Source organism: Anser cygnoides, chromosome 1 (genome assembly GCF_040182565.1).
Source record: "Anser cygnoides isolate HZ-2024a breed goose chromosome 1, Taihu_goose_T2T_genome, whole genome shotgun sequence".
Taxonomy (NCBI): domain Eukaryota; kingdom Metazoa; phylum Chordata; class Aves; order Anseriformes; family Anatidae; genus Anser; species Anser cygnoides.
The window spans coordinates 4139517-4154956 of NC_089873.1; the positions used below are offsets into that span (position 1 = coordinate 4139517).

Below are 15440 nucleotides of genomic sequence, written 5' to 3' on the forward strand. Positions count from 1 at the left end.
GTGGAGAAACGTGGTTTGAGAGCAACAGTTGGGTTCCAGACAGATCCCAGTTGCCTTCTGCAGGCAGGCTACAACTGGGCTATGTCCTGGCATATAGACAGACATGCAGGGCTATTATTATTATTATTATTATTTTTTTTTGGAGTGATTAAGCCCTATCTCATTAACCTCCTCTTCATATGGTGTGGAGACTAGAAGAAAACAAATGTCACTCTCATCTTCAAGAAGGTCAGGAAGGAGCCTGAGGGGGACTACACCACTATTCCTGGTAAGGTGGGGGAGAAAATCCTCTGGGAAGTGATTTCCAAACTTTCTGAGGATGAGAAGCTGATTAGGAGGAGTCTGCGTGGATTTATAAAGTGGTGATCATGTTTGACCAACCTGCGTAAAGATCTGCTATGAAGAAATGAATGAGTGGAGAGCACTTGATGCCGTTTATCTTGACTTTAAGGCTTTCAACAGTGTCCATAACAGCCTTATGGACAAACAGATGAAGTCTAACCTAGGCAATTGGATGGTGAGACGGAACAGCTCTTTGGCTGTTCCTAGCTCTGGTTACCAAACAAGAGTGTCACAGCAAAGACCTCAGTCCCATCAAACAGCACATTCATTCAGGACCAGTCTTAGGACATCCAACTGTCATTTGCAGCCAGCTGAGGCAATTTTATTTATTTCTTATTTATATAGTGGCAATACTATATTTGTCCAAGAGTAAGGCTCCACTGAACCCCAAGGTGATGCACAACGTGATGTGCAAATACACACAGGACAGGACTCACTCCTCTTTCTGGAAGGAGAAGGTAGAGAAAGTTCAGTGGACTACTCTGGGTGTCTGTCTTAAGATGGGATGAATCACAGTCTTAGATTATTTACGCAGACAATAGAGGAAGCTTGGATGATTAACTTGGATGCACCTATATAAGTCCTAATGAACTTTAAAGATGAGAGACTTTTAGGCAACTCTGCTTAGTTCAGCTGTTCCAGGACAGTTGAACAACTAGGAGCAACAGGGCATGAACTATGCCTACTCAGAGGAGGAAAAGTTAAAGCCTTGCAAGACAGTTTGCACCATGTCACAAGAGATACATATAGCAGAACTGGGTAATAAACCTAGCTCTACAGAGACTCAATAGCACCTTAACCACAAGATCTTCTTTCCCCGAAGTCATGTCTCTTTGCGAAGTTGTGTTGAATATTGTTAGTTCACAGTCTTGCTCTAACCTAAACCCACCGAGAGATCAACTTGACCTTTTGAGGAAATTTCAAGAAGTGTTAAGGGTTTACAATGAGCTTCTAAAAGTTTTTCATGGAGATGAGGACAAAGATTTATGGCAGTGTTTTGCTTTGAATTTTTGACTCAGCAGAACTTCAGATTCAAAATGAAACTGAATGTCCTCGTGGAGATTGAAACCAAAGGCAGTCCTCAAAAGACCATAAATCCCGAGCTTTGTGCCTGTCTGGTTATCAGCGCTTGAGTGTGGGAGAAGGGAAGAGGCTTCCCAAAGGGAATGGGGATATAGTGTCCTCAGGTCCCCCTTAATGAAGATGTACTATGGTGACTGATAATTTCCTTCCTGAAGTCTCTTCAGTAACCACAGGCGACATGCTCATGACTCATTTTTGATGTCACTTCTTGCAAGGCTCTTCCTTGACAGCGACAAAGCACGATGGCATTTCCAGTCTATAGGTCAGCCTGGTTCACAGTACAGTGCTGGTAAATGTCTCCCAAACAGCCCTTGCATGGATGCAGATCCAGCCCACCTTCCATGGGTCTCACGCCAGTCACTGTTGGCAGTGACTGGTTTCCTCTGGCTGGAGGGCTGGTGAGCACCACGGTGAAGGCAATTTGTTTCTGGTGCTTTTCAAGACATGAAGCATCCCATGCTGCCCTTTTCACTTACTTTCAAGAAGGTGGCCTTTTATCAATCCATGGAATCATAGAATTATTAAGGTTGGAAAAGACCTCCAAGATCATCTGGTCCAACCGTCCCCCCACCACCAATATCACCCACTAAACCATGTCCCTAACCGTATCCAACCTTGAACACCTCCAGGTTGCTGTAGGGTGCACTCAGTCACTGTCTGGACTCCACTGCCTGCACTGAGCTTGATTCAGCTGCTTACAGAGGTGTCCAGCTGCAGTTTGGGGTGTTTTGGTGTAACAAGGATGAGGAACAAACAAAAGCTTGTAGGAGAGACCCAGGTTCATGGAAGGGGCACTGGGATGTCCTCCATGATATCCCAGAACGTCTCAGTGAAGATTCCTGACTTAAGGTAAAATGCATTCCTATGCTGTAGACTTATTCAATTCACTTATTTGAATTGGGATCTGAACTCAGATTCAGGACAGAAACTGAAGGAGATGTCAGGGTAGAAGTGCCTGTCCTGTGTCACCCAGGAGGACAGATTAGAGCTGTTCAGCTGTTCTAATCTCACACTCTCCTACCCTCTGAAATCTCAGGAAATCTTGTGCTTTGGAGTTACTACAAATGCATCTCTGGGAAGATACTGGTGGCTTTGAAGAAAAACAGCAAAATTGTAGTTAAAATCATTGAATGAATTTAAGTGTTGCACAAAAGTATACCAACCTGTATCCCTCCCTTTTCCCCTACTTTCCTTTCCTGTGACTGTTTCATCTTCCATAACTTAATGTTTTTTTTTTCTTTATTTCCCCTTTCTTTTTATTTTCCTATTATTTTATATCCTTGCGAATATAAGTATTAAGTTAACACAGATGATAAAGGACTCCATTGTGCCTGTCCCCAACAGTAGACCAGACCTCAGCACGCTCAGGTACAACTGCTGAGCTGAACAGGACCATTGGCTTACAACCAGCGCCAGTTACAGAACAGCCAGAGCCACGTTAATTCCTTATTTCACAAGCTGCACATGCATTGTCTTGACTGCTGTGATACAGCAAAGATAAAACTTCTTTGTAAGCAAAAAAAGCGGTAAAGCTTCCTGTGGTCTGCACTGAGACCTCTACTGGCTTCACGGCACCGCAAGGCACACTTTGGGCACATGCTGATTGCGATCTCAGCTGCTTTACACGATACTCTAGCTGAGCTGGCACCTCGTGGAGTGAGAGATCGGTTTAGATCACGGCTGCGATCTCTCTTCTTGGGTTTTAAGTGTCTGAGGTGCAAATACAAGAGTAAAGGGAAGAGCATACCTACCTGAAGCGCATGCTGTTTGGAGCTGTACGGATACAAGTTCAAGATGTGTCTGGTAACCATGGGGTAAAGTTGCCTCTCCTCTCAGCACGAGCAGCAAAAGGCATGGCAGGGTGCAGGATGGAGCTCGGTGCTCCCTGTGGGGTGGCAGCCCTACCTCCAGGCTTCGTGCCGAGGAGCTGAGAGTCAACCACCCTTCTCTGCAGCCAGCTTGGTCCTTGCAGGAGGGCTGAAACCCCAGCTGTCGCTCGCTGGTGACTTCCTTTTAGCTTGACTTATCTATTAGCCTGAGGTTTAGTTTGGTGAATGCCAACTGCAGGGATTTGTGCATCTGTTAAGCAAAGCAGTGAGACTGGCTCCCAGAGCCTGAGCTGAAGCAGGTGGTGCAGGAGGAAGGACCCTGATGTTTGCAGGCACCGTGCTCCTACAGCCGTGCTGTGGTCCCACAGGGCTCCAGAACAGGGCTGGGGTTTTAGCAGATGAATAACCGAACCTAGCAAGCCCCATCTACTATGCCAAGATCGTTATTTGGAGGAAGAGAAAGGAAAAAAAAAATAGAGAAGACAGCTGTGGATGTGCCAGGTTTAGCCAAGGGAAAGGAACGGTTCTGTGAGTGCCTGGGCTCCTGCTCATTTCCGTGCGAGTGTTTGGCTTTCAGCCCTTGTCAACTCCTATCTCTCCATCGCTCTCACCACAGGAAAACGCTCGCTGCTCGCCACGTCACCCCGCGCACACCACAGGCACAGCTGGGAGGGTTCTCAGGCTGTGGCCCCGGTGAGACGTACGGCACACGCGGTGGCTTGTACCCAGCCCTCCTGCCTCCCTCCCCCCATCCTCTCTGGGTCTCCTTTGTTTTTTTAAACCAAAGATGCTCTGCAGAGAGAAGCAGCCACTTCTTGTGGTTTGTGTCGAAAGCCCTGCAGTAAGCCTAACAATGTATCTGCCCTAGCAGTTAACCAAACATGGACTTGCTTGCAAATCACTCCTGTTTGTCTGCTTTTGATGGACAGGACCACAGCTGGAGTGCAGAGAGCCCTGCCTGTGGTCAGAGAGGTGTTAAAACCTGCTGAACTTCACTTATGCAAGCATGAGAGGTGATTCAGCACCTTCGCTCCCTCAGCTGTGTTCCTAGGCTGTCCCTGCGCTGGTGTCAAACATGAACCACCACGCCGTTGCAAGAAAATATCCCCAAAAGGCGTTTAAAGAGGGATGCTGCTCAACTATCTTCAAATGCATTGACATGCAACCTCTGGTTTTGCCATCCAGGCTCCATAGCACGTAGACATTCAAGCTCTCCCAGGAGCTGGCTGATCCATCGTCATTTGCGTGTTGAAGGAAGGTGGCCTAATTGCTCTCTAACACTGCCCATCTCCTCACATCCGGTTCTGCAGCCCCAGTTACCAGCTGTATCCCCTGCTGACAGTGAAAAGGGTCATTTTACTCTCTTCTTGGGCACCTTTCACAGCACCAGATCCTTGCTTTAGATACTGACCTGTTGTTGATGTGAACTACAAGCTCCACGCACTTGTAGAAATAAACACGGTCATATCCAGGGACAGTTTGATCCTACAGTGTATTTTGTGGCATCAGTGGAAAATGCAGGTAGCATCTGGCTTTTTAATTGCTCCTGTAGCCACAGAGTAGTTACAGTTCTCCAAATGCTTGATGATCCCGTGTATTTATGGGTTGAAATTCCCCTGGGGAACATCTCCCAGAAAGCACAGAGCCTTTTTAACAACTTTTCCAAGCATCCTCATTTTTTGTCCCCATTTAATCACTTCTACATTTTCCAATTGTACACAACATTTTATTAAACTGTACAAACTGCACTGGCATTTTAGAAATCCATGTTTACCATTCAAATTAAACATGATGACCAGCTGCACAAACTGTGTGTACACAACTCCATTACTCCATACAGCACGAGCAAGGATTTTACAAAAGTCACCAGGATGAATCCTTTCTCAAGGCAATTTGCTTTTCTCGTTGACTTTAGGCACTTCTGCTGTTGGTCCTGCAGGATTCAGTGCCTGCAATTGCTGCCAACGATATCCCACAGTGGCTGCACAGCCTGCAAGGCTGCATTTGTCCTGTTGGGAGGTCCATGTTAAGTGCCCATTCCAGTGGATCCAGTGGAGGTGCCCAAAAATAATCCGAATTTGGGATGACTCACCTTCTAGAACGTCTCTTCTTAATGGGCTGGAGGAGTTCTTGCAACGAAGCTCCAAATTTACATGCCTCAGTTGCAGCCTAACACCAGCTGGGATGACTGCTTAATTCCTTAAGCAGTTATTACATATATATTACAGAATCCTCATTTGGGGCTTTGATTTAATTTTGACCCAGTATTTTTCTAATGTCTCCGTGGCAAGCAGTAATTGGGAGGTTCTGTATTTCTCCAACCTCTGAAAACAGTGCATTTTTATTTAAAAGGATTCTGTCATGAACGGATCACAGATGAGATTGTTTTTAACCCACCAACGTATCCACAGACTGCAAAGAGGTAGAATATGCAGCAAAATATCATGGGGTGAGGGAGAGGGCCACCCTCTCCTGGTGTGCTCTCCTGCAGTGTGCCCATCATGTCTGCAATGCCCATCATGTCTTCAAGGAGTCGGGACACCATTTAGAGCTATAGGAAGCATATCAACCTTTACAAGGACTGGTTATTAGCATTCCAGGAAGATATGACAATGCTGTGATTGAAAGGCCAATTTTATGATACTTAAAGAATGGTTTGAGGAAAACTTTTCCGTATTTCTGATGCACATTTAGAGTAAAACTCCAGAAAAAACAGTGCAGATTTTGCTCTGAATCTGGTGAGTTTGAGGACAGTTAAAGCTTTAGAAAAGGGGTTTTCAATGCTTTCTTCTGTACTGCAGCTTCCCATCTTTTCTGCTCAAGTACTAAGATAAAACCTCTGGGTTTCTGTATGGATCTTGACACTTGCTATTGTTGTGATCTTCCTTCATGGTTGAGCCCTTAGTTTCATGGCCTTTGGTTGAGACATATGAGTGCTGGAATGTGCACCTACAAAGTTTATTTGTCTCAGTAGACCTTATGGCACAGCATTAAATCCCAATACCTGCGAGGGTTATTTTTAAAGTGTGAGGGGAGTTAATTTGCTTCTTCAAAACTCAACACAGACACAATTCTGCACATGTACAAATGGAGGTTGCAAAGACACTCAACCTGAAGTCTTCCCAGATGCCCTCAGGCCCCGAGTTCACCACTCATCCTTCAGAAGGAGGTGGGCCTAAGTGAGAATTGCAGAAATGGGCACTGACAACACTAGAAGAACAAATATGCTTGTTTTTTCTTATAGAGAAACCCATTGGCTGTAGGTACAAGTAAAGACGAACAGATTTTGGCACTTCATTTTCAGATGTTCTCAACTTCAAGAACATTCGGAAAAGAGAGAATAGAGACCAAAAGATACCATGAAGAGACTTCATTATTAGTGAAGCGTGGCTGGCATCTGCTACAGACTGGAATGAGCTGAAAGCCTCCAGGCATGGTATGAATTTTCACTGACGTGTTTTTCTGGTGGGTTCTTGGTTAAAATAACCATGCCCAGTCTTCAGCTGACAAAGTGTTACTCAAACCATTACAAAGAATTTCTTCAGTAAGACAGATCTCAGGAAAATATTTTTTCCATTTTAGGGTTCACGAAAGAAAAGTTGCGGAACATATTTTGGTCCATGCTGTTAATCAGTGCTCTGTCAGCACAGGATAGTCTAGGCTTTTCATTTAGAAATTCCTTGTCGAAGTTGCTACAGTCACTTGGCGATTTCTTCAAGAAAAGGAAAAAGAAAAGAGTGTCAAACCACTAATATTCAGGTCTTCATTATAATAGTATGAGCCATATCATGCTGTTTCCTATGGGCTCAGCTCAACTAGCTGGAAGCAAGCTTGGCTCAGCCACGGAAACCACAGAGTGTTTGCTCTCAGTCTTTTTCCACAATAGTTGGCTACTGCAGCCCCAACGATGCACAGTAACTTGTTAAGCTGTAGTGAACTGCTGTCTGTCTGAACTCTCAATATTCATCAACCAATGCTAATCACTTGCTTATTACTGTCCTGTTGAAGTAGTGATGGGAATACATCTTATGCAGGAGGCACTGAGGCTGTGACCCGTTAATTCTGCCTTGAAGGGATGTTACAACATTGTAAAACGGCAGATTGGTCACATCAGGTAAAGAATGCTTGTGAAGGACTGCAAAATGGAATTGCACTTGTCAAGTTAAATTTTATTATTGTTATTAATAGGACTGATTCCATCCTGACTTAGCTGACCACCTGCATCTGCTGGATGTGCAGAACAACTCTAGAAGATGGCCCTGAAAGTTTGAGGGCATTTTGAAAGCCTTATCTTGGTGCCTTAAACTCCTAGTTTAAGTATAAAGTCAACACATATCCACCTTTAAGATGCTAGGAATTTGAGGTATGTGACATTAAAGACCCATGTCTGAAGAGTTTGGATCCTTAAATAAAGTGGTTTAAAGTATTACTGTGGGTTCTGGGTTTGGTTTATTGCATGCATGTGCTGGAGGGTATAAATATTTGGGAAGGGAATGATTCAGGAAAGAATGGCATGAGATGGGTGGAAATGAAAAAAGATACATCCTTACCACTCTTGGTTTGAAAGGAGGTTCAATCCTTCTTTCTTCTAAAGCCTCCCAGTTTATTTCCCGGAAAAAGGCATGCTGGCGGATGTTCCCTTTTGCTCCCAGTCTCCTCTCAGGTTCTCTCACAAAAAGCTAAAATTTTGAAGAAAAATAAATACTTTACTCTTTATCAATAACAGTGTATTCATTGGGACAGTTCTACCAGATAGGATCTCAAACTCAAGCAACGTTGGTGAGAGTGTGAAGACTCTTCTACCTTACTAAATTCCTGATTGGGATTCTTAGACTAACATGCCAAAAACAATGGCCAAGATCTGGCCATATTTCATCTTCTCAAGAGAGAGAGTACAGATTTGATGCAGTGATAACAACATAAGTGTCTGAGTGTGCAAGCATGCAACTACATAGCTGAAATCTCTGTATTGCACTTGAAAGCTTTTGTCTGGATGAGCTTTGAAGTGCCCAAACATGAAAGAGAAAGTGACTCTCACTGCCCATATCATACTAAAGCTGCTTCTCTGAACAACAGGTGGAGATACACGAGCCAAAGATGACATTTCTGTCAAAAAGACTTTTATTTGATGTATGGTAATTCTTACCTTCACCAAAATGTCCTTCGCATCCTTGTCAAGCCAGCGAGGGTAGAATGGGTTATCCATACGGATAGACTGGAAAAGCTCCTCTTCATCTTGGCCGTGGAAAGGAGATTGGCCAATAAGCATCTCATACAGAAGGACACCAAAGGACCACCAGTCAACAGAAGTGTTGTACTTCTGCCCCAGCAATATCTGCCCAAAGAGAGGAGTGAAAAAGACAGACACAAAATGTCTGTCATCAGTATTTCAACTTCAGAAAGGTGGCCAGGCCCTGATCCTTCAAAAGCTGCTTTGCACTGAATGTGATAGCAGAGACGTTCTCCCCTACCTGAACCCTGAGCCAGAGCATCTGCCAGTAGAGGTTTTCCAAGAGGTTTCAATTTCAGCAAAAGGAATTTCGAACAGCATACCATGCTATTGTCAGTTTGATGAAGAATAAACTATGTGCTAAGCAGGGAGATGGAACTTTAGGTACATTTTATTTAGGCCAGTGGGATGGGAAAAGAAGACAGAAATTAAATGTCAGAACTGAGTTACAGGTAGAGCAATGAGAGTTTGCCTTCAGTCAGTCCATTGGGTTGTGCTTTTCTGTGACAGCTATAAAATGAAGGTTACATCCAGTGTGCAGTGACCAGGACAGGTTGGTTGGGGTAATGACCTCCCTAAAGACCAGATCTGGAATTTTCTTCCCCTGCAAAATTGGCCAGATACCACCAAACTTTCAAACTTCCCTCTGGTTGAGCAAAATTCTTTTTAGATATACGGTTTGGAAATCAGAAAACTATGCAAATTTTAGACATCCAGCTAAATATCTACCCCCGTTCATCTCCTTCAGTTACTAAGGAACCTTGACAACTTGCTCATATATAGATAATTACATTGCAGATGTCTATGATACATATGAAGACTATGATGTCTAGGATCCTCACTGCAGTTTTAGAGCTGGAATTAAAGGTACTAAAATTAAAGTATAAATTAAAAGAACTAAAGGGTAATAGGTATTTTTAAGCCATGATCTTTGCTTTTGCACCCACAGCCCGGCTGCATTGCCATCCACTATACTACAATTACAGTGTAGGTATCAATAGCAAAACACGAACATGGCATAACACCAGTGAAAACAATTATCTAGACTAGTGTATATTAAATTGCTGATAGCTGAAAAATTGTGATTTAGAGAATCTTTACTCCTGGCTCTGAGGTATTGTAGACTTGTCTGAGTCATTTTAAAGTGATTTCATACCTTGTCTTCACTGCTTGTAAATGCTTTAGGACAGAGTTTGCCACTTGGGTCTGGATTCATCTTATTTCCTAAAAGTTATTTGTCTTATTATTAAGCTAGTTATCCAGAGTCTTTCTACAGTCAATGGAGGAAAAATGGTGATTTATCTGACTTACATATCTAAGGTAGGAAGGGATGACTCGGCTTCTGGCAAAGCTAGCCCTCCTACAATGCTATAAGGTGCCATCTGATGCTTCTTTTTTAGATGAATTTTCTCACCTAATGTGAGAAGTATCCCCCTTTGATGTACCTGCGGCATCTAGAAAAGCAGGACCTTAATATCAGAAGTCTAAACCCAGCCTGATGTAAAGTGTTCATGGTTAACACATCTGTCTCCAAAATTCCAAAAGAGAAAAAATGATGACAAAATAAAGCAGAACAAAAAAAAAACTATTTGAACTTGAGGCAATATAAACAATATGTTTCATCCAGAGTGAAAAAAGGGAAGCAGCAAGTCTCCCTAATACATTTCTTCTGGGCTGCTAATAAACAAAATCATCCAAACCTTTCCTCCTGAAAAGACACATTTCTTTTATAAGGCCTTACTTTTCAAAGTTTAAAGTATCTGGAAAACTAAATTAAATGATTTATGTTAGTCAAGGAAAAAAGTTATTAGCTTTGTGTTCTCTAAACAAAATGAACTCTAGAAATTTAATTTAACTCTTTTTTTTTGGTCAAATATTTTTTGAGATAAAAAATTGCTTGCCTGCTGACCCCAAATCCCCGTATTTGCACAGCTGTAGCCAAGGTGCTGTGCCTGCAACAAATTACAGTGCTAGCAGCCACATTGAAATACTGACAAGAAGTCCATGGCTTCAGCCTCTGGCAGGAGAGGTGATCCATAAACTCTAGCAGTTCTTTCAATTTGGAGGTAAAACATTTTATATGCACTTGTTGAAACTCTAAAATAAATGATAGCACAGAAATAAAACCTCTGAGCTATTTTCGACTCTCTCCTATGAGTAAAATCACAGATAATGGATTATCACTCAGCTCTCTTTTAGGATCAGAAAAAATAAAGGTTTTTTTTTCTTTCTTTTTTTTTTTTAATTTAATAAAAGCATTTTGAAATGGAATAAAAGACAATTGCAGCTTGATGGAAGAGCACACTTACACCTGTTCTCAGGCAATACAAATCCAATTACTGAAGAGACCTGCCCCTGTGTCAGCAGTGGTGTAACTTAGACCAGAATCGAGGCCTTTGGTGCATGCTAAATGATCAATGAATTATAGAGAAGGGGAAAAAAACACGAGCTTTAAAAGCCATTTGGAAAGTACTGATATCCATCATGAAATCATGAAATGGGAGCTTGAAAGGCAAATAAATGGATTTCAGAGTGATGTCGAACATGATGCATGGATGACTCTTAGTTTTCCTCCAGGATGAAGAATGTCTTCTTTGGCCTCAGTTTGCCATCTAATTAGTCAAAGTCTCTCCACAGTGAGAGCTGTCATTGTTTGAACTCAACAGGTTAAGGGAGTTTGTTCTTTTCTGGATGGACCTAGACCGAAAAATCTACATTTGCTAGAAAAAGAAAATGAGAACAAGCTTCTGTGTGGGAAACATGAAAAAATAAGGGGAAGGGCAGGGGATCTTGCTGTGGGAAAACTGAAGTGTGGTGTCTGTGACCATCCAGCTTTACTGCAGGGACACATGAAGGCCAGCTTCAGCTTTTCTCCACCAAGTGTATCAGCTGGGGAAGAAGAAGAGCACCTGTTGATATGTCTACAATGCACGGACCTTGTAGACTGTCTCCAAGCAAGCCCCAGCCTCAGCGGGCAGTACCTCACATGTAGCACAAATATCTTGAGTAAAGAGGGCAGAGCAGGCCCTTAACTCAAGGTGTGAGCTCTGCCTTGCCCTCATTAACTCTAGCATGGCCTGGACCTGACACAGCCACATCACCTATAGTTTTAGGGTCTCCCTCACCTGGAGGCAGCTTGTGGAGTCAAGCTGAAATCTGGTTCCTAGCCTGAAACCATTCACAAGCAGGTTATTGCTTTTCGCATGCACCACCACCACTGACCAACAGCCATGTCTGAAGATGAGTTCTCTGTCCCACGGCAGCTTGCTGACGTCCCCAGATCTGGCACCTACCTCCGGAGCGATATAGTCAGGAGTCCCACAGAAAGTACTTGTCTTCGCATCTCCAAACATGTTCTCCTTACACATCCCGAAGTCAGCAATTTTGATGTGCCCCTCATTGTCCAAGAGGACGTTGTCTAGCTTCAAGTCTCTGTGGAGGAAGAGAAAGGAATCCCTTCTTTTAAAGTGTTACAGAGCCATGCAAGTGATTTTAGCAAAATAGACTCATTAATTCACTAATTGCCTACATGTTCCAATTACAAAAGAAGGCTGAGGGCTAGAGGATGAGCTGCTCTCTCTAGAAGTTCAAAATTCATCTTCCTCATTCCTCCTGTATGAGCACTGACTCGTTTGCTTTATCTAACTTTATCCAAGATATTTGCATCTCTCCTTGGAGGATGCAGAATAGTGAAGCTAAAAATCCTTTGTCCAGGTTAATACTTCTGCTCTAACACTGCCGGGAGAAGGGGAGCAAGAAGGGACTGGCTAATTCTCACTCCCCCCTTTCCTGGGAGCTTCAGTACTGTCTCTGAAGCTACTCCCATATTTCCCTTCCAGTGTAGGCTTTAGAAATGCTGGATGAGGTAAGGACCTGCGAGCCTTCCATGGCTTGCAGAGGGTAAGAACAATGCTGGACATCAGCAGAACATCTACCAACTTTTCACTCACGCGCTGTACTATCTGAGCCCCAGAGATTTACAAGCCCTTCACACGTAGCTGCCAAGGTGCTATCAGAGGTTTCAGGCTCTGAGAGCTGCTGTGGGAAGCAAAGATCCCAGAAAGAGAGAAAAAAATAATAATCGAATATTAAAAAAAAAAAAAAAGAAGAAATAAAAGCGAGTGAGCTGATGAATCATGGTCATTGACAGAGAACAAAGAGGTCCCCCCATGTGGGAATAACTTCTGAAAGGATAGAAAATAACGTAAAGAAATAAAGAAAAAGGCATAAAGAACAGAAGGCTGGCATAGCTTCTGTGTTAGATTTTTGCATCTTACCTAAACATTTTGATTTTCATTGTAACAATGATTCAGGGAGATGTTTGGATCAGTGACGCTCCACCTCACCTGGGATGTAGGTAGAATTTGCATACCTGCTCTTGGAGCACCCATGCTCCTGTACTGCCTGAACCATGCTCTCAATCACTGCTCCCTCTCAAGACTCCCAGTGCACACAGATAAAACAACCGGATTTGTGCACTGCTGAGGTGACAACTGGTCTTTTCCAACATCTGCTGATTCACAGCCTATACACATTTTCCACATCTCAGGCAAGAGTCCTTACCACGGGGCTGCTATATAGCCGCGCTCCTGGTGACAACAGTTTTACAAATACATATTTTTTTTTTCTCAGAAATGACCTTGTCCATTTGACTTTTTCAAGAAGGTCACTTCTAATGCACAATTTTCCTCAGTCACCTACAGTTGTGGGGAAGATATGTCTCTTCTTCCTCCCTCTGCAAAGTTCCTTTGTAGTGTCTACAAAACTGTTGTCATCGGGCAATAGTTCGTTGCTGCTAGAATACAGCCAAAGAAAAAGTAGGAGTCATCAATCAAAAAGAAATATAGAGACAACCAAGACATTTGCTTTCCAAGTGGCAGACACTCATGTTGTCACAATTTCCAGCTGGAATGACTTATTCTAGTTACACCATTGAGATCAATCTCTGGCTGCCAGCACTGCTTTTATTCATCTGGTAGTTTGAAGTGAAACAAAAAACCCATCACCTACAGTTCGCTTTCATTATTTTGATGAGTCTCAAACTCATTGGCTCAAGGGATTGGATTTTCTGCCAAAACTGTCTCGGCTCATTCATTAAAATTTAAGCCAACATTTCCAGACGTGGGTGCACGAGACAGAACAGCTGGATTCGTTATTCTTACTACATCACAAGTGATGTAGTTTCAAAAATGATTTCTATTCACTTTTCTAAATGCTTAGTTAGCTCTGACTGAGATACTGATGGTTGTGAGTTCTCAAGTGACCTTGTGGTCATTGCCTTCAGGAAAAAAAAAAAAAAAAAGGAAAAAGGAGTAGGACTGGTCAAATATTTCCTATCAAAGCCTGATATCCAAAGCAAAGCCACACTGACTCCTGGGAATAAGCTATTTCTTTGTACCGCCATGTCTAGCTGTCCCATTTTGCCCCCACTTCCCAGCACAGTCTCTCATGATCTTTTGTTTCTTGGGAAAACGGGCCCCAAAACCTGGCACAGTATCGGTATACCAGTTTCAAATAAAAATGTGAGTTATAAGAAAAAAGTCATCTTTAACAGTCCTGTCACGAATTCAAAACATCCTGCAGATATTTTTAATCAACTTTTCTAAGAAGTCTAAGTAAGAACAACAGACACGGCTAAGTGGTTTGGGCACTTCACAAAATGCTGAGACCCCAGAGATCATCCTGGCTTAATGTTATTGATATTGATCTCATGTTTATGCAGTCACCCTCACTGGTCAATAAACAGCTCTCACATGAGTACTAATAATGAATAATGAGAGTTTATATGAATCAAAGCTTGAGTTTAACGGGAGAGTGAATTGTAAACAAGCCATTCACTTTCAGCATTTTTCTAGTGTTCACACTATGTGACAAACATTGAAATAAGCTCATTTTGGTTTCAGCAAACATTGCTTTAGTGAACTTGTGTTCTCATGTGTTTGTGACAAGCTATTTAATTCCCTCTTTCACAAAATGCTGCAGTGTAGTAACTAATGGTTGCCAAGAAGATGAGTTAGACGAGTGTTCCCCAGAAATTCAGTTTCTCCTTTCAGCCATCGGAAAACAGACCATTTCCTGATTTCTGCAGCCCCTCTTGCTTCCATCTTGTCCCTTGCCCTTTCATATAGGTCTCAAGCACAACCTTTGTCTATTAGACCAAAACATTCATGCATAACTTCCAAGCTCTTAGGGAAGTAAAGAAGAAACTGGAATGGGCAATTTTACAGTAGAAGATTTTTTCTCTGCAGGATTTGGCAGGCTGATGAATCATGGACTAAGTTCCTCCCAGTTTTGGAAGTCTGGGAGAAGATTCTTCTGTCTGAGTGCAGCTGCCTTTAGTGCCTGACCTAGCATCCATCTGCTCTCTACAGAGCCCACTGATAGAAAGCTCACTTCTCATGGACAGTCTAACACAGGTTTGATGAACTGACACCTGAAAAAATGGATTTTTCTCTGTTTACTCCACTTACTCCAAGAAAGGCTTGGGTGGCTAGCTCAGAGTCATGATGATAAGATGGATCCCATGGGGCTGTGTAGAACAAACCTGTTAATAACTCCCAAATTAAGGTACATTGCTGTCTCCCCATTGCTGTTACTTGAGCTGACCTTTTCACCACTGTTCCAGCGTAAGCAGCACAGCAGATATACCACGTTTCTCATGGCTAGCTTGACCCTATGTATCTTCATCCATGGAAAGCTTAAACTGTGTGCTTATGCTGAGTGCTAAATGAAAGACTTGGTGTAAATGCATCAAAGAGTTTGCTTTAATGTTAACTGAAATAGGACTGAATTCCTAAGAAGGGCTCAAAACTGCCATTTTCTGAGCTCTCTCTTCAAAAGAAAACAGCAGGCCATTGTCAAAAGTGAATCTGCATAGATGTTTGATGACAATAAGTGCATCCAAGGGACAGTCTCTCAGTCACAATTAGTGCTTGCAGGGAAAGAAGAAAGGTTTA

General features: G+C 42.8%; 1 protein-coding gene across 5 annotated transcripts in view; it reads right to left on the bottom strand.

Moving 5' to 3' along the window:
* Positions 1 to 4966: 4966 nt before the first annotated feature.
* The window catches only part of PRKCQ (protein kinase C theta), a 60875-nt gene continuing 50401 nt past the window's right edge, over positions 4967 to 15440 (bottom strand). For all 5 annotated transcript variants that reach the window (XM_013185484.3, XM_013185486.3, XM_013185483.3 and 2 more), the window contains 4 exons: positions 11778 to 11916; positions 8401 to 8589; positions 7805 to 7933; positions 4967 to 6966 (listed from right to left, as the gene is read on the bottom strand). In XM_013185484.3, coding sequence (XP_013040938.1) covers positions 6811 to 6966; positions 7805 to 7933; positions 8401 to 8589; positions 11778 to 11916 — 613 coding nt within the window. In that variant the 3' untranslated portion in view covers positions 4967 to 6810. The remainder of the gene's footprint in view (positions 6967 to 7804; positions 7934 to 8400; positions 8590 to 11777; positions 11917 to 15440) is intronic.